The sequence below is a fragment of the Caenorhabditis briggsae genome (genome assembly GCF_000004555.2).
Source record: "Caenorhabditis briggsae complete genome, chrV, whole genome shotgun sequence".
In the NCBI taxonomy this organism is placed as follows: domain Eukaryota; kingdom Metazoa; phylum Nematoda; class Chromadorea; order Rhabditida; family Rhabditidae; genus Caenorhabditis; species Caenorhabditis briggsae.
Genome location: NC_013488.2, coordinates 15525560 through 15543715, shown reverse-complemented (window position 1 = coordinate 15543715; position 18156 = coordinate 15525560). Strand labels below are relative to the sequence as shown.

Here is an 18156-nt window from a genome sequence, read left to right as displayed (position 1 = left end):
GTAAAATGTTTATCAGGATATCAGCAACATTTTATTAGTTAACCACTTTTTGATATCTTTCACAGAAAATGAGATATATAGGCTCGAAGTGGACGATCCGGGTGTCGTTCTATTAGAGGTTTTACGGTATTTCAAAAATAGGGGACAGCAATCAACAATCAGTTTTTCAGCAGTTGAGCATCGACGGAATCGACATCTAAAAAGTTTTGGAAAGTTTTTATCGATAGAGCGCACTTACCTAGACTTGAGGTCCAGAATTTCTACTAAACTGATTTTGAATTCTAAAGGGAGATCTGACCAGGCAGGCATACAAAATTAGGAATTCGTCTTTTTTACGGGGGGTCTTATAAACAAAAAACGGTTCTGAAGAATGATAAGGAAGGAGAGAAACTGGTTTTCGAATTAGTCATTTAGCAATAGAATACCAAGTCTCAAAAAATTTATTTCAAAAATTCGTTACAAAAAAATTAAAACACAGTAACTCGGGTAGTGCTCGTCCTCGCACTCACACTGGATACTGTAGTTGTCCTAACTTTTTGTTTTCTAACAATCCCGAAGCAGAATTCTCGATACGGGTTCTGAATCAGAATCATGACTATCGTAGAGGTCAATCCATGGCAGGAGAATGTGATATAAACCAAATTGTTGACACTTTGAGTTGAAATTCCAAGGATTCCAGAGAAAACAGAAATTGCGGATGGGATGAGGATCACTAGCAGGGGTAGGGAGACCTGGAATTTTGCTGTTAGGTAAAATGGTTGAAATTTTTAGAGTTTTGGCTTTTGAGCTCATTTTCAGAGTTTCGAAGGTCGATTATTGAATAGGGCTTTGAAAAGTTTATGAATGGAAAATTAAGTTTTAAAAGCTCACCTGAATATACAAGGCCTTCAAGAAAGCCTTCTGGAGTTTTGCTGTATTCTCTGACATTTTCATCTCCTTTACCACATTCTTCATTTTTATTTTCAACAACAGCACAAACACTAATGCCTCCAAAACTACGGTACTCTCCATTGCAATTTGCCGTACCGAAACCCATGGATTATCGAGAACCAAAACATAAACGGGGTTACTAGGTGTGTCCAGAAGTTTGAATTCCGGAAATTCTCTGAAAATGATTTGGCGAGCATAGGTCTGTTCTGGAACAGCCAAAACTGTTGGAAGATAATATAAAAGAGCCAAAATGTAGTTTGTAGCCATGAAGGGATAACGAGCCCGACGCCACCAAGTGTGCTCCGCAAAAATCAAAAAGTATCGGTTCTCGAAAATCGTGATTATAGAAACAGCGACTACTGAAAGGTTAAAAATGAACGAGGAAATGTTGAAGTGGCACTCACAACAAAATAAAGTGGAAACCATATAACTCTGTAGTGCTAAAGACACCCCAAACTTGTACAAGATCCCATATGGGATTCCAGACCATGTAGATTTCAATAAATATGGTTGGGTTAGCAAGCTGACTGTTAAATCCAGACAAGAACTCCACAAATGCAGATTAAACATACTCCATTTGACAGATTTCATAGATTCTGGAGTCTGGAAAAGGATACAGAAACCGCCGAAGACATGAATGGGGAATGAAAATATTCCGATGATGTAGAGGGTTAGAGAGAAGAATTGGGCACTAGCGAATATTGATTCGCCGGGTAGTTCGACCATTTTTCGAATAAAATGAATTAAAAGAAAAATTTATTGCAACACTTGCAGGTGGAATAGTAACACCTATTAATTTTATATTTATTGAACTGATTGAATGGTATATGCCACGAACACAATGCAATGTAAACCAACTGAAGAGGCTAGAATGAACCAAAAATGAGAGTTGCTTGCAAACGTTTCAGATGTAATGGATTGAGAATTTTCTTAGAACGTCAAAGCACAATAATCACCTGCTAAGGGATCAGTCACCTTTGAAAGTTTAGATAATTTAGAAAACGCTACGAAAAATAGTAAACACCTGAACAAAATTTTGGACTTTGAAACACAAAAGAATTTTTATAACCTTTGATCTCAACATCAAAATCTCAGGATTGTCTGAATGTCATAAATCAAAATGATTAAAAATTTTCTACATTGGAGACTATCTGAACTATAAAATATCGGCTTCTCAAACAGTTTTATTTCAAAATATTCAAAATAAAGAAACTTGAATAGTTGTCCTCGTTTTTTTCTTTCTAGCAATACCAGAACAAAATTCTCGATACGGCTTCTGAATCAGAATCATGACTATTGTAGAGATCAATCCATGGCAAGAGAATGTGATATAAACCAAATTATTGACACTTTGAGTTGAAATTCCAAGAATTCCAGAAAAATTGATTGCGGATGGGGTGAAAAGATTGCGGATGGGGTGAAAAGATTGCGGATGGGGTGAAGATCACTAGTAGAGGTAGAGAGATCTGAAATTTTGCATCGTTTCAGATTTAAAAATAATGAAAATCGACACTGTTGACTTTGTTTAATCTATATCTTTTGGATTTCGAAGCCTTTCAAACTGAAAAAAAACTACGAAAGTTTCAAATTCCAGCAAACAAAATTTTCGTTTGAAATTCTATCTGTGAACTACTAAAAAAAAATCCCAATTGAAAAAAAAAATTCGATTAGTTGTTAAAAAACGGGAAATTTACACTAATCCTATAATAGAACCACATCTGCAATAGACATCTCCAATATTTATACAAATATGCAACCTATTTTGCAGTTTGAATTTTTGATCAAAAATACGTTCAAAAATATAACCATACCTCTAGAGTAGCATTGTAAACTAAAAGCGAAAAAATACAGAATTGAACAGGCGAAAAATTGCAACCGGACAAAAATTTTCATAATTTTCATTTTGATGTACCTCATGAGAATTTTGATTTGCCCTCGAAAAATTTTGAGGCGCCCTATGACAGCTGCTTGAAACTACCTCTTCAGACTTTGAGAAAAATAACCGCGAAACTTTGCATTTTGTTATTCCCTGAAAATCCTATTAGCAAATAGTACTAGCAAATATAATATTAGAGTATATACCCGAAATTCCTCGACAACTTTTTTTTCTGATTATACTAGATTTGGGAATTTTGTACCCCTAAATTGTATTTTTTTTTGTACTCCCGAATCGAACTTTTTGTACCCCCGAATTGTTGCAACTTTGTACCCCTGAATGTTGTACCCCAGAATTATGGTACCTAGGAATTTTGTACCCCCTAATTGTCGATTTTGTACCCCTAAATTGTTTGTACCCTCCGAATTATTTGCCAAGTGAGTTTAACTTTTTTGTATTCCGCACAGACTTTTTTTTCAGTATATTCTTGAATTCCATCACAACAATTCTCCAAAACTACCAACTTGATGGCATCGACATCAATTGGATGTATCCATACCGTGAAGATTTTCAGAATCTAGTCACACTGTTCCAGGAGCTCCGTGAGCATTTTGATCGTCTTTCTGATGAAAATGGAAGACCTTTTTCAATTTCAATGGTGGCCCCGGCGCTTGGCAGAACCCTTGAAACCAATCTTGGAGAAAATCTAAGGAACATTCTGGAATATGTGGATTTTATGAATATTCGATCGTTTGAATACTGGAAATTCTCTTCAATAGCATCTGCTCCATTATACTCGAAAACAGGACCAAATGTGAATGGCACGATTTCCTACTACATTATAAAAAGTGGGGGCGTAGAAAAATTGATTCCAGGGATCGAATTTTCTGGAACCTTTTTGAACGATGTGGATTCAAAGGAAAGCCAAGAACAAAGAGTAAAAGTGTTCTGGAAAAATTTGGAAAAAGAAATATGGAAGGGTTCTATATCTTCGTGGGACCTGGAATCTCAGACGCCATATATTCGGGAGGAACAGAAGTATTTGAGTGTTGAAAATGTGAAAAGTTTAAGCAAGAAAATGGAATATTCCAATGGGCAGAATCTTGGAGGATTGGCGATTTGGTCCCTGGAGATGGATGATGATAAGAACACTCTTCTGGGAGCTGTCTCGTCTTGTGGATATAATCAGTGAACTTTTTTAACTTGGATATTTGAAAGGGATCTTTGTAGGATGATCTCTTAATAAACTTAATTTTTTTAACTCTCCATTTTTAAAAATAAGCTTCGTGGCTATTTATACAATTGTTCAAACAAATTACACAAAATTAAAAAATAAATTTATTACAGTTCAAAAATAAAATTAATCACTCCTCGTGTACATCAGCAGGATTCCATATTGCTTAGAGTTTTATCATGATTTTCTGAAAAATGAGTATCAATTGAAAGAACATGGAATTCGAAAGTTGGATTTTCTAATGTTTTTTTGAAATTTCGGAATGGAACCTTGATTTCAAATTTTGAAAAAAAATACCTCAAAAAACTTACTGAAAGATTCTGGTTTTTGTAAAAACACACACGTCTCCAGTAGAAGAGGGTAAAATTAGAGTGGTGGAAACATTGAGAACTGAGACATGTGAACGATCCAAGTCTACGTTTTTTTTTTGAGAGCAAAAGGTAAGGGGTCAGTAGGGTACCGTGAAAAAAGCATGGGGAGGGGCGGCAAAAAATGGGTGAATTTCCCTATTTTTTGAAATTTCAATGTTCTATTAGGAACCATTTTTCAAGCGTTTCTATTTATTTTTTTTTGTAATTTTTCTATTATTTTTTGTGACATTTTTCTTCCTTTTTACAAACTTTTCGAAGATCTTTTCACTACCTATCGACGTAACATCTGTAATAGAAGGACCCCTTAACTGTAAACTTTAAGCCAATTTTTCTCAGTTCCTGTAAAAGACATGAAAAAACTGTCAACTGATAAATTGTTTATCACAATATCACAAACATTTTATCAGTTGACACATTTTTGATATCTCGCACAGAAGTTAAGGTAATTCAGCTTAAACTTGATCGTGTGAAGCGCTTCTATTACAGGTTTTACGGTATTTTTTATGCAAAAAATATGTTGAAATTTTGAGTTTTAAAAATGGGAAAGGTTACGTAAACTATCAAATCAAGACAAAATAAATTGAAACTTTCAACTTGAACCTCGTTGTCCTCATTTTGTTAACCGTTTTTTAATTACCGTGAACCTTTAATAGAATGTCCCCGAACTGCCAACTTTAGGCCAATTTATCTTAATTCCTGTAAAAGATATGAAAAAGTTGTAAACTGATAAATTGTTTATAATAATATGACAAGCATTTTATTAGTTGATTCCTTTGTGATAGCTTGCACAGAAGTTGAGATAATTGATCTTAAACTATACAGCATTGGAAACCTGCTACTACACGTTAACGGTATTTTTTTTAATTCCATTAAAATACGTTTAAAATTTCAGAAAAATTTGTGCAATTTATGAAATCAAGACGGAAAAAAACCCAAATCAACAGCTTCAAGAAAAATGGATTGTAAAAGGGAAAAAAATCGCTAAAAAATCGAAAAACTTGGTAACACTCTTTAAGCCCCATTGCACCAGAATACGTACTTGAAATTACGAAACCACACTTTAGAATATTACGCATTTTAGTAATCATTTGACCCTGGTCACAATATCGGCCACAAAAGAAATCCCACAAAAAAGTTAAATTATTATGACACAATAAAAGTCAAAATAAAAGGCATCTTTATTCATCACCAATCAAAACGGCAACCGGGTTCACTCTACTATCTCTATTGATCTCTCGCTTCAGCATAAACACAATAAACTCTTCCTCCGTGAACAACGTGTACATCTTATCCACATCATTTTTGTAGACACTCAAATCCATCGCTCCATCGTGAATCAAGAAAAGTGGTCCTAAATGAGCATGAAGATAGGGATGCGATCCTTTATTGAAGTGCTCTTTGAGTGGAAACGTGTTCATCATGACCCCTCCATGAGTGGTCACAATTGAAGAGAGGGTTAGCACTGGAAACTTGGAATTTTACTGTTTTTCGTTTTTTTACGTACAATTTTTATAATCCGTTGCCACCACGGCCACATAAGCTCCTAGCAAATAGGGCATCTCACTTTTGGCCATGGCCTCGCTCCACGTCAGCACCGTTTTATAGACTTGTCCATTGAACTTGACATTCTCAACCAAATAGTCAACATCCTTTCCAATCAATTTAGGATTCTCCAAACAGTCAGTCATCCATTGTTCTTTCACAATAATAACACCGTGGAAGATCCAGAGCAAAAGATCCAGACGATCAGTTTCTAGCATTCCATTGGCATCTACACGAACGACGCAGTGCGTTGTTGTTGGCATCGCTTCATCGGATGTAATTGATCTGAACCGATCCATAAACCGATTACACAGCTTTACATCAGTCGCATCATCCATCCAAATATGAAACGAGGTGTCCGGAAACGCGTGGGGTACACTGCTTCGGAATCCTTTCTTTTCATACTTATTATAAATTTTTCGAATCTTCTCGTAATTCTCCACTCTCTCCGGATACTTTTTCTCAAACTCGGGAAGAATATATCGCATTGGTGTCAGATTTTTATAGTTCAATAGAGAACGATCGGCTCCGTATCGGATCAAAAGTTCAACGTGATCGGGAAGAGCAAATTTGGTGGCAACGTGAAGGGCAGTGTTACCGTATTCTGGAAAAAGTTAAGACTGACAAAAAATAAGGGGATCTGAAACTTACTGTTATAAGCGTCAATGTATGCTCCATTCTTCAACGCCTTCAACAAGCTAGTTTTGTTACCTTCACGAACAGCGTCTAAAACTGAATTCTTGCCATCAATGGTGTCCATAAAACTCTGTAAAATTCTTAATTTGTTCTTGTTTTTTTCAAGGACCAATCAAACATTTTCTTTGAGAAATGTGTAAAAAAATGGACAAGAATCTGAGTTCCCGCGCATTGAGAAAGCTAGGCCACGGCGGACCGCCTATTTTACGTTTTCAAATTTTTTTATTGACAGGAGTTTTCTGAAAAAAATAATACAATTTCAAATTTTTTTTCACAGTGTAATGACACGTCTAAGCCCGCCCACTTTGAAAAATCCAGACTACCATACGCCTTTGAAGTGGAATTTCAAAATGGGCGGAGCCTAGTCGTGTTTGTGTCGTGAAGACCAAAACGTGATAAATTGATGTGTAAAGGTTTGATGTAGTTTAAAGAAAAAGTGACCGGGTTTCGGTACTTTTAAGATATTCAGGGATCACAGTAGATCCTAAATTTCATGGTGGGCGGAATTTCAGAATTTCAAAGCTTTCCACAAAGTTTTCCGTCACGTACCACTTTCTGTCATTTTCAAAAAAACCGTGGCCTAGGTTTCTCATTGCGCGGGAACTCAAATTCTGGTCCCTCGTAGCCACCACCGTTCATGTTTTCAACAGCGATTTTCCGGATATAAGAAGTAGCAATTTTCAAAATTTTTAATTCTCGAATGAATAAACAAAAATGATCCAAATTTCTGTAATTGGTCACAGAAAATACTAAACTACTGATAAATGTCATAATCGATGTGTTTTTGTCCAGAAATACTTTATTTTAACGCAATCATGAAAAATATGGTTTTAATTACATTATTTCTATTGATTTTCAATTTTGCGAAAAGTTACGTGATGCACAGAAATTGAAGGCTTCGAATTCTGGGATTTTGGAAAATTTACGTTATGCACAGAAATTTAACGTTGCAATTTCTGGGATTTTTCACAGAACTCGAACGGTTCGAGTTCTGGGATTTTGGAAATTCGCGTGATTCACAGAACTCGAAGCTTTCAATTTCTGGGATTCTGGAAAAGCATGGGGGGTAGGGATTCAAGAAGGGTCGTGATAAAGCAAAATGAATATTACGAAACTATCGTTGGACTTGTTGTTTTCCATAAAACGGATCCTTCGAGCTTAAGGATAATTGTGTTCCATGGGAGCTCTAAGTTGGCTGAAAAACTAGTTGAAAATTCTGAATGTATTGGAAGGGTTGAAGTAAAAAAACATTTTCATTCGAAACTTGCTAATGTCACATACATTACTTTAGGATGAAATTGGTTGAGATGGTGGAAAAATGTTGTTCAAAAGCTATAAAAGATTCCACTTGGTGTTTTGAAAAACTGGCAACACTGATTTTTAATGATTTACCGTCGAAGAAAACAGAAAAACTGAACGTCGAAGAAAACTCAGTTTTCTTCGACGGAAAATCAATTAAAATCCATGTTGCCAATTTTTCAAAACTTTTTCAAATTTTCAAACATCACGTGGAATCTTTTATAGCTTATGAACAAAAATTTTCCACTATCTCGATCAATTTCATTTAAAAGTACTGTATGTGACAAAGGTAAGTTTTAAGCTTTGTATTTATATTTTTACTTCAACCCTTCCAATGCGACTCAGAATTTTCAACTAGTTTTCAGCCAACAGAGAGCTCACATCGAAAAATTATCTCCAATCTCGAAGGATCCGTTTTATGGAAAACAACAAGTCCAACGATAGTTTCCTAATATTCATTTTGCTTTATCACGACCCTTCTTGAATCCCTACCCCCCCCCCATGCTTTTCCAGAATCCCAGAAATTGAAAGCTTCGTGTTTTGTGAATCAATTTGTGAATTTCCAAAATCCCAGAACTCGAACCGTTCGAGTTCTGTGAAAAATCCCAGAAATTGCAACGTTCAATTTCTGTGAATCACGTAAAATTTCCAAATTCCCAGAATTCGAAGCCTTCAATTTCTGTGCATCAAGTGTTCTATTTTATCACCGAATAAATATATATTTTTGTATCGAACAAATTCTATTGCAAGTACAGGAAATACTACTCGAAAAGGCTTTATCGTTTTTTATGTAAATTTGAACATTTTTTTCGCTCCGCAAAGAAAATGCGAAATTACTGAAACTTCACAGAAATTTTGTAAATCGAAGTGATTTGGGATGAAAACTGAAAATTTTGAAAATCGCTCCTTCTTATATCATCAATTTTCGAACTTTTCGAGTTTTTTAGTACAATTAAAATTTTGGCGCTATTGTAGTTGAGGAGTGACTTTACGTGGTAACTAAAAAGCCAGTAAAAAAACTACGTACAAATCAAAAATTTTAATGGCACCCTTCCACTCCCATAGCCCCAAAACTTTTTCCCAATAACCTTACCGAGTATCTCCACCTCTTCTCAAAATCGTCGGGACTTCCAAAATAGTACAAATACACATTCTTGTACCAGGCTCGTCCGTTTTCCGTCAGCCCATAGATTCCAAAGAAAGCAATTATCAAAAAGAGAACAAAAGCAATACAAAGAATCAAAATGAGTTTCCACGAGACGGCCGGCTCAATCTCCACAGTTACAGTTTTCGGTTTCACGTGTCCAAATATTTCATCAAAGTATTGCTTGAGTGTTGTCACCGTCACTCGGACCGTTTTCAGACGGAGATTGTGTTTGGCAAAATCCAGATCTAGGTCACGAGCCGCCTCGAAGAACTTCACAGCCTTCTTTTCTTCGTTTCCCATGTGTTCGCTGAGGTATTCTGAAACAAGAATTTAAATTTTTTTTCTGAATCATTTCGCAAAAATCACCATAAACATCATTCAACTTTTCTCTGGATCCTGGAATCCCTTGAAACTGCGTAGCTCTTTCGAAAATTTCCGTCATATTCACCAAACTCGAATTACGAATCCGTCTAGCCACCTCATCCAACTTGCTAACTCCTTCAATCAACCCTTGTAATTTCTGGTATGGTCTCCTCCATTCCTCCAAACCCTTATCAGCAATCTCGTTAATCACATCTTGAGAGAATTCTGGATCTCTTCCAAACTGTTCTTCTTTGTTTTTTACTTCGTACAAGTCTTCCAGAATGTGTATACTTCGTCCAAGATTCTCAGTAAGGTGGTTGGGATTCTGGAGTGTCAAAATCAACGAATCCAGTTTGCCAGCCTTCTGATTTGACTTTCGAATCGTTAACACCAATTTCTGAATATTTTTCAGTTCCAGTTGAACCTTTGAAAGTTTCGAAAGATATTGACTAATGTTATTGAACACTTCCGCATTAGGAAATCTGTCAAAGGCCTGATATACTCTTAATCCATTAATCGTATCATTCAGAGGCACTTGAAGCTTTCTGAAAAAAATATATTCTGAATCTCTACAAATAGAAACGTACTCAACGCATTGCGACATCTCTGAAATTTTCGATTGGTCCAATATATCCTGGAACGAAAATGAAGCCGGTTTTTGGGGAACTTGTTCCGCAAGCTTGTCGAGCACTTGAAGATCCTCTGCCAACGTGGAAACTTTGTTGAGCAAGTAGAAAATGTCCTCAGATTCCGGTCCATATGAATCGATTTTAATTTCAATGGTTTGCATGATCAACGGCACATTTGGATCGGGTTTAAGATTGGTAGTTTGTTTGTCAACCATTGCGAACAACTTTTCAACTAGTCCAGTCGCATTCCCATGGGTGGATTTGAGCGATTTTGACCTTGATTTAATCTTTGAAATCGATTTAGCAACATCTTGAAACTTTAAAGCCACCTTCTCCGCCGGAAGCTGTTCCGTGTCAAATGTGTTCAAAAAATTGCTGATATTATCAATTTTTGGGAGTCCACACTTATTGAAATCATTTCCAAGATTATCGATACTCCGAAAAACTTTAACAGAATCCAAATCGAATTTTTTGATGATCAACAAAGTTTCTGCTGCAGTCAAAACTTCCGTTGTCAAAATGTCTTTTGAAGTTTCTGTCCAATTGTCCCACGCTTCTTTCAAAGAGAACATGATCTCAGAAATCTTACGGTAGGGTTGAAGAGCCTTGGCGAGTTTCGCAGTGCTGGCTTCTCTGGCAACTTTGCTTTTGAACCAGGGACTTTCCAAGTCGTCAAAAACTTTCAACAAATCTTTCGTTTCTTTGAATCCAGCAGTAATAGAAAACTCCATATCACTGTAGTCAAAATTGTAGAAGTCAGTTTCGAAAATGGAATCATTCAGTTGAGATATGACATGAAATGTTTCCTTGGATGGTTGACTATGCCAAATGAAGCTCGTCAAATTTAATCCTTTGTACAAATCCTTTAGAAGTGAACCTAAGTGTCGTCCCACGTTCGAAACAACGGCTAGTTCCAAAACTATCTTTCTCGACCTCATCACCATTTTGTGGTCCTCATAGGCTTTCTTTATTCCTATGTTTTTGATTTCTTCTTCCAGTTTTGGAATTTGTTCCAAGCACTCGGCGACCAACTGTCCTTGTGAGTTGAAACTTTTGAGAGTCGCAAGCGCTTCATTTCTGTCTCGTTCCACGTAGTTTGTAGTATCCTCCCCAAAGTGAACCATGAACTTGTTGAGGACTTCATAGCTGATGTTGAAGCATGACGTCTTAAAAAGTCCTCGTGCAGCTCGTGCCGCGATGAATAGATTATCCTTCTGAATATTTCTTGCTTCATTTAGTTGATTCATCAGTCGAGGAAGGTTGACATAGAAACTTAATGCGTGGTTCAATTCCGCAGGAAGTTTTTTGAAGAAATCTGATATGCTTACACCAAACGGGACACCAACAGAAAACATTGAAGGGTTTTTGGCTAGAGCATAAGCCTTTTGCATCCGATGCAGTTCAGCTGTGGCATTGGCGATGGAAAATTTGACCATTTTTTGGTAAGGGACCGGATCGACTTGAAAAAGTTCGGATAGCACATCTTCCACACTTATTCGTCTGGAGATGGCGGCGACGTGGAGGGAGATGGCATTTGTGACGCGAGCAAGGATTCGGAACTCTTCAATGATCTCCTTGAAATCGGATGGTTCTGAAAAACTTTTTGCATTTTTCAATTTCGAAATTTTGGACTTTTTTAAAAAGAATTTTCAAATTCCCCAATTTTTTTGAATTCCCGGAATTTTCGAATTTGCGGAACTTTTGAATTTCCGGAATTTTCGAATTTCCGGAATTTTTGAACTTTCGAATTTCCGGAATGTTCGAATTTCCGGAAATTTTCAAATTTCCGTAAGTTTTTGAATTTCTGGATATTTTGAATTTTTGAATTTCCGGATATTTAAAATTTCCGGAATTTTCAAAATTAAAAAAATTTCCGGAATTTTTGAATTTCAGAACTTCAGAACTTCAGAATTTCCGAATTTCAAAATTTTTGAATTTTCCTCACCTTGATTCCCACCATTTGGAGCAGTTCCAACAATTGAAAAACTCGCAAAAACCAACGAGAAGACGGTGATAAATTGTACTGTATGCATGTTTGCATACAGTTTCTTGCTCTTTTCTTTCTGAAAATTCAACATTTTCGGATCGAATTCTAGAGCCCAGAAAACTCACCGAAAGATTCTTGTTTTTGAAAAACCAGAACTGGAAAGTGTCTTATGTAGTTTTTGAGAACTGATTGTTGATTTTCGGGGGAAGACTGATCTCATGGAGATCAGATGGAGAGATAAGGAAGGTCAGTTTGAGGTTGCTTTTTTCGAAGAATCTATGAAAACGTTCACGCAAAAATTCCAAAAAAATTTTCAAAAAAAAAACAGCGTGAACACACCAATAGATTCCTGCCTTTCAACTTTGAGCCAATTTATCTTGATTTCTGTGAAAGATATCAAAAAGTGACTAACTGACAAAATACTTTTGATATTATAATAAGAATTTTATACGTTAACTACTTTTTGATGCCTTTCCCAGGAAATGAGGTATATGAGCTCAAAATTGGCGGTATGAGAGGAATACTGTTTACGGTACAGAAAATGTCAAAAAATTATCAAATCAACTTGATGTTGGCATTCTTGTTGATGGCCAGTTTGTTCCTCAGCATCCAATTTGCCCAATGATATCAGTGTCCAAAAAAAAGCTTCCTCATCTCAATTTTCAATATATAAATAGACCTCTTCTCTCTTTTTCCACATGCCCGTATATCAAAGTGTACCTATTGACAAAACGAATCCTTCCAATGCCAGAAAAAGAAAAGAGAGATTAGCAATAATTGTTGTAATTTTTCTCATCTTCTTCTTCTGTTTCTCATCACTGGCTTGGTATTTTTACAAGAAAACGAATTGTGGTGAGTGATCGATCTGCACTTTATAAACTGTATTTCCTCTGCTAGGCACTTCTTCTTACATTGTTTAAAGGAGGGAGAGAAGAGGGTTTTTCGGAGTTACGGTATGCATTTTCACCTGATGGTGCACAGTGATTAGTGTGATTAGCCCATATATCTCATTTCCTATGGTATCAAAAAGTGGTCAACTTATAAACTATTTATCATAATATCAAAAACATTTTGTCCGTCTGAACTTTCCTGATATCTTTCACGGAAATTGAGATGATTGAGCTCAAAGCGCAAAAATAGGGTGGCTTTCTATGAGAGTGTTTACTCTAGGTTCCCCAAGTTTAACTATTTAAGATTTTTTCCAGATATCCTCCCCCACGATCACACGGAATCAATATAAGACGGTAGAAATTTGAAGAATTTTTTTCCTCATTTCTGAAAACCTGAATTTCTCAAATTTTATGTAGAAAAAGAACAGAGTTAATAGAAAGAACAAAAGTTTTTCGAAAAGTTTGTCTGTTCCACAGATTTCGTCCAGTTTCGTTCCAAAAAAAATTTAGTGTTGTCTTGCCTTTTTACAATTCAGAAATTTTCTGTATGAATATTCCAGAAATTAGTCAAAGTTATAGAAAATGTTTATTTGATGGATCTGAAAATGATCTTGAACAAAAAATAGGTGGACAAATTAAAATTGGACAGTGTGGACAGTTGGGACAGTAGTTTGCTCAAATCCGGGCGACAACCAATCTTCCTGCATTTTGAACTTCTTGATGCTCTGTGCCTTCTTTTCTTCTACAGGCACAGGTCCTGGGCGATGATGCGCATAAAGGACCCGATCCATATGCGATCCTCTAGAAGTCCGTTTGACACATATCGCGAACAACGAGCTGCGATGAGTCTCATATGTGTGCGATGCGGAAGAGGCTGAATCGAGTGTTCCGAATGCGCACGTATCCTAGATGGATTCTAGGTGGGTGGGCGATGTGTGCGATATGGGTCTGATACGGTAGGCCGACTACAACACTCCGAAATCCCTGATACGCGCATTGTTTACCGTAAATCCACACCGGCAACTTTGTCAATTTTTCGTCAATTCGAGCCTACATTTCTGGTTTTTCGATTATTCTTTTTTTTTTTTTGTGAAAAAGAGTTATGGCAGACTAAAAAATCGCTGAATTCTTGCAGAAACATGTCTTTCACTCGTCAATTGCTATGTTTTTCGCCAAAATAGGTGATATTGAGATTTTTTGATTTCACTTTGTAATTATTGTAAAAATCGTATTTTCAGGTGGAATAAAAGGTAAGTTGGTAAGTATACAATAATTACAAAGTTTAAATTATAAAAATTTTCAATTTTTCATGCAATTTCAAAAAAAGTGAAAGTGAGACATATTTTTTGAACAAATGAAAAAAAAACAATTTTTAGCGTTTTTTTCCCATTTTGTTCTGTTTTTGATTGCATATCAAACTTAAATGGAAACTGCCATAAGTCTTTTTCAAAACCAAAACATTGAGTTTCAAAAAATCAGTAATATGTCGTTCAAAATATAAAAAAATATGGAAATAAAGGTAAAGTACGAAATCGGAAGACCTGAACAAGATCACATCACAATAGAACTTAACTGATACTTCTAGGAACCCCCAACCAACGTTTTAGTTCATTTCATCGAGTGCCAGCAAGCCAGGCGAGGAGATGCTTTGCGGCGGTGGTGTGCCCCATATGTCCCGTATATGCCCCATACCGGCGTCCTTTCCCTGTACCCAATTCATCGGCGCGTTCTCCGTCGCCCATCCATTATGCGTATGCGCGCCCAGGAACTGTGGGTACAGAATCGGTTTGTCTCCCGATTTTGTACTTTTTTAAAGGAAAAGGTGGGCGCGCTCGTATTTCTACATGAGGATGCAAATGGCTTTTTGGGCATTTTTGGCCTTTTTCGCCCCTTTCAAAAATCAGGTGTTTCGAGCGAGGATCGAACTCGGGTCTATCGCTTCACACACCGGCGTGTAAACCAGTGCGCTTTTCGATCGACAAAAATCTTTGTTGTTTTTGATATATAAATAACTTCCTTTTTTTGACGTGAAAATGTGAATAATTTCAAAATTCCTAATTTATGAAATCCTGAGATTCCAAGATCTCAAAATTCAGGAATTCTGGAATTCCGGGAAAAAAATCTAAAATTTAAAAAAACTGAGATTCCGAAATTTAGAAATTAGAAAATTCAGAAATTGAGAAATTGTCGAGTTTTAAAATCACAGTTCCAAAAATTCTGGAATTTTCAATCAGCGTATTATCTCCAATACAAGCCCATGTGCTCGGAGTGTGGGCTTCTATTTTTCGATGAACCTCGCGGGGTGGGCTTCAAATGGAGGTGGGCTTCTATTAGAGGAAATACGGTATACTAGAATCAAGATTTTCGAGTTTCTGGTTCTAAAAAGTGTATTTCCTTTGATTTTAAGAATATTCTAAATTTCTAATATTTCAGAAATGTTTGGAATTCCGAGGATGATTTCTGAATTGGGATACTTTTTGAATTTGGCGCAAAAATTCAGGTGTCCCAGTGTAAGGTTAACAATGCGTTTTTGCCTAAACCTATGATTTTAAACAAAAAATTGAAACAAATTTGCACCGAAAAATGTGAAAATCTTACTGATTTTCGCTAATTCAGTACTTTTTGACTGGAATTTTTCACATTTTTTGAAAAAATTATAGGCCTTCCCTTTTATTGGCTATCCGAAAAATGGTGCTAAATTCAAAAAATTTGTATGACCAGAATTCGAATTCAAAATTTACCACAAAAATATCGGTAGGAATAGGAAAAATTATTTTTTCTTCATAGCTATTCAGATTTTTTTGGTAATTTTTCAATATTTTGAAAATTATTCTATTCTTCCTAAATTTTGTGTTCTCTTGAAAAATCTGTAGTTTTTAATTGTATAGCATGTCTATATTGAAATATGTCATCTGTAATTTCAATCTACAAAAAAACTATTTCAAACGTTAATCACGATTTCCTTTTGAGTTGTGGAATTGCCGCTTCAGAGTTGAACATGGAATGAATTTCACAAATAACGATTCCGAAAAAGTATTTTCAGCATATAAGGCAAGTCAAGTATGGTGTTAAAAAATTTTGCAGAGACAATTTCATCACAATGAATATCAGCAAACACGCACGACTATTAGGAAAACAATTGAGTGGACAGCCTCTCTTGTTCGCGATGCTAACATGTGCCGAAATGTCCTCAACAGAAACTCTAAAGAAACGCCTCTGTTCAAAAATCAACATTTCCTTAGAGCAGTGCTATATAATCATCCGAATTTCCAGTCATTTTCCGAAAAACTATTTCCATTCATGGCATTACCAAAAGATCATCATTGAAACGTTTCTTTTCTTTTGAATATAATAACTTTTTTGTTTTTTTAAATGAATTAAATTGGATTTAGATATTACAGACAAACCATTATAGCATCAAAAAACTCTGAATTCGGAATTTAAATGCAATTTTTAACCGAAAATTAATTCATTGAAAAATCGAGGAAAAAGTGTGCGGCGACATTGCAATTTAGGCTCCGCCCCTCACCCCGCCCACTTTCCCCGGTTTTTCTTCCCCGATTTTTTTCCCCGGAATTTGCGGGTAGTGTGCTGTGTCGATTGTTGACAATCGACAAAAATCGACGAAAATCGTCAAAATCGGTGTCGATTTCGTCGACTCCATCAAAAATCGACATTCAAAAAGTCGACAGAAAATCGACTTTTCAAAAGTCGATGAAAGTGAAAATCGACAAAAGTCGATTTTTGTCGATTTTGAATCGACTCAAAATCGACAAGAATCGACAGAAAATCGACTTTTGTCGACTTTTGTCGACTTTATTGTCCGAGAGAACTACACGACCGGTGACCTAGAAACTGCCTGTGACCGGGGTATTTTTCATGAAAAACAGGCATTTTTCATCGAATTTTCCACTGAAAAACCGTATTTTTCTTGTTTTTTTTTTGAGTGTTTTGTTTTTTTTCTGTTTCATTTACGACATTCTTGCTTTTTGCAGATGTATTCGTCACAAAATCTATCTAAAGCGTGGCGATACTTCGAAAAACAAAATAACGGACAAACTGTGACCTGTAAACTGTGCGGAAGGAGCATAAAGTTCTTTGACCACAACGATGCATCAGCACTTAAACAGTCACCACGAGAAAGAAGTTGAAGAAATGGAAAGATCGGTAAGCAGAAAATTATATCAAAATCTGAGTTTTCTTCAGATCTACGAAGAAAAATACGTCGACGACTGAAGAGTACGAATATGACGACGAGAATGATGACTCAGAAGGCGAAGAATATTACGAATCCAGAGAGCATAACGATGATACTTTTGGAAACGATTTGGCCCAAATAATGAAACATTAATTCCTTATGCTGAACTTTGTTCTTCTTCTTCCCTTTTTTTAATTTTGTCGCTTTGAATTTTCTTCTATTTTCCTTGCCATCATATTTTGTACCCCAGTTGAAACTAAGTTTTACACTATTTGTTTTTTATCCATAAAAATAAAGTTGTTACTCTAAAATAAAGTTGTTACAATGATTTCTTCAAAAAATTAGAAAAAAACATTTCTCGAGGTGAAATTTTACTTTGAAGTCCGGAAAAGTCGATTTTTCGTCGACTTTCGTCGATTTTTTGTCGACTTTTGTCGATTTTTCTGTCGATTTTAAGTCGACGCAAAATCGACAAGAATCGATTTTCGTCGACTTTCGTCGACTTAAAGTCGACAAAAATCGACAACGAAAAGTTCCATTTTCATCGACGAATAGCCTTTTCGAATCTGTGAATGTCGACTGTGTCGATTTTCAGAGTCGACAAGAATCATCGATTTTCGAGTCGACTCGGCACTCTATTTGCGGGGTCTCGCTGAGTAGCGGGGTCGCTATGCATACGCGCCCCATGGCTATGCGACAGAGAGCGTAGGCAGCAGAGAAGCGCTTGCGTCTCCTCGCTGTGCACACTGTCTCTATTCGCATTTTATGCATTTTCATTCGAATTCGTCGTTTTGAATAATTAGCATTGATACACATTTTAGACATGGTGAATTCAGCGGAGTCTAGAAAGAAGAATGTACCAGAACAAAGGTTAACAATTAAGCATTTTTTAATGCAAAATTCTCACATTTAAGGCTCCTCAACACCGCTTCGAGCGTTATTGTTCTTCCACAGGCTGCAGAGCGAGACGATGTTATTCCAGCAGTATTCAGAT

General features: G+C 36.2%; 5 protein-coding genes across 5 annotated transcripts; 2 read left to right on the top strand and 3 right to left on the bottom strand.

The window, feature by feature from the left end:
* Positions 1 to 467: 467 nt before the first annotated feature.
* On the bottom strand, positions 468 to 1656 carry Cbr-srh-279 (the record flags this gene model as incomplete). The annotated part of the gene is made up of 3 exons (XM_002637986.1): positions 468 to 731; positions 871 to 1289; positions 1335 to 1656. 3 exons carry the CDS (start codon positions 1654 to 1656, stop codon positions 468 to 470), a joined length of 1005 nt encoding a protein of 334 aa, XP_002638032.1.
* Positions 1657 to 3461: 1805 nt separating this feature from the next.
* CBG27252 lies at positions 3462 to 3998 on the top strand (the record flags this gene model as incomplete). Its single annotated transcript, XM_045238226.1, has 1 exon — positions 3462 to 3998. One exon carries the CDS (start codon positions 3462 to 3464, stop codon positions 3996 to 3998), a length of 537 nt encoding a protein of 178 aa, XP_045098360.1.
* Positions 3999 to 5589: 1591 nt separating this feature from the next.
* Positions 5590 to 12120, bottom strand: CBG04861 (the record flags this gene model as incomplete). Its single annotated transcript, XM_045238225.1, has 6 exons — positions 5590 to 5873; positions 5916 to 6557; positions 6605 to 6719; positions 9042 to 9412; positions 9462 to 11678; positions 12033 to 12120. 6 exons carry the CDS (start codon positions 12118 to 12120, stop codon positions 5590 to 5592), a joined length of 3717 nt encoding a protein of 1238 aa, XP_045092786.1.
* Positions 12121 to 13599: 1479 nt separating this feature from the next.
* On the bottom strand, positions 13600 to 13755 carry CBG04860 (the record flags this gene model as incomplete). Its single annotated transcript, XM_002637984.1, has 1 exon — positions 13600 to 13755. One exon carries the CDS (start codon positions 13753 to 13755, stop codon positions 13600 to 13602), a length of 156 nt encoding a protein of 51 aa, XP_002638030.1.
* A 1497-nt stretch (positions 13756 to 15252) lies between these two features.
* On the top strand, positions 15253 to 17315 carry CBG04859 (the record flags this gene model as incomplete). The annotated part of the gene is made up of 4 exons (XM_002637983.1): positions 15253 to 15349; positions 15398 to 15474; positions 16008 to 16294; positions 17171 to 17315. The coding sequence occupies 4 exons, from the start codon at positions 15253 to 15255 to the stop codon at positions 17313 to 17315; spliced, it is 606 nt and encodes a 201-aa protein (XP_002638029.1).
* Between the last annotated feature and the right edge of the window lie 841 nt (positions 17316 to 18156).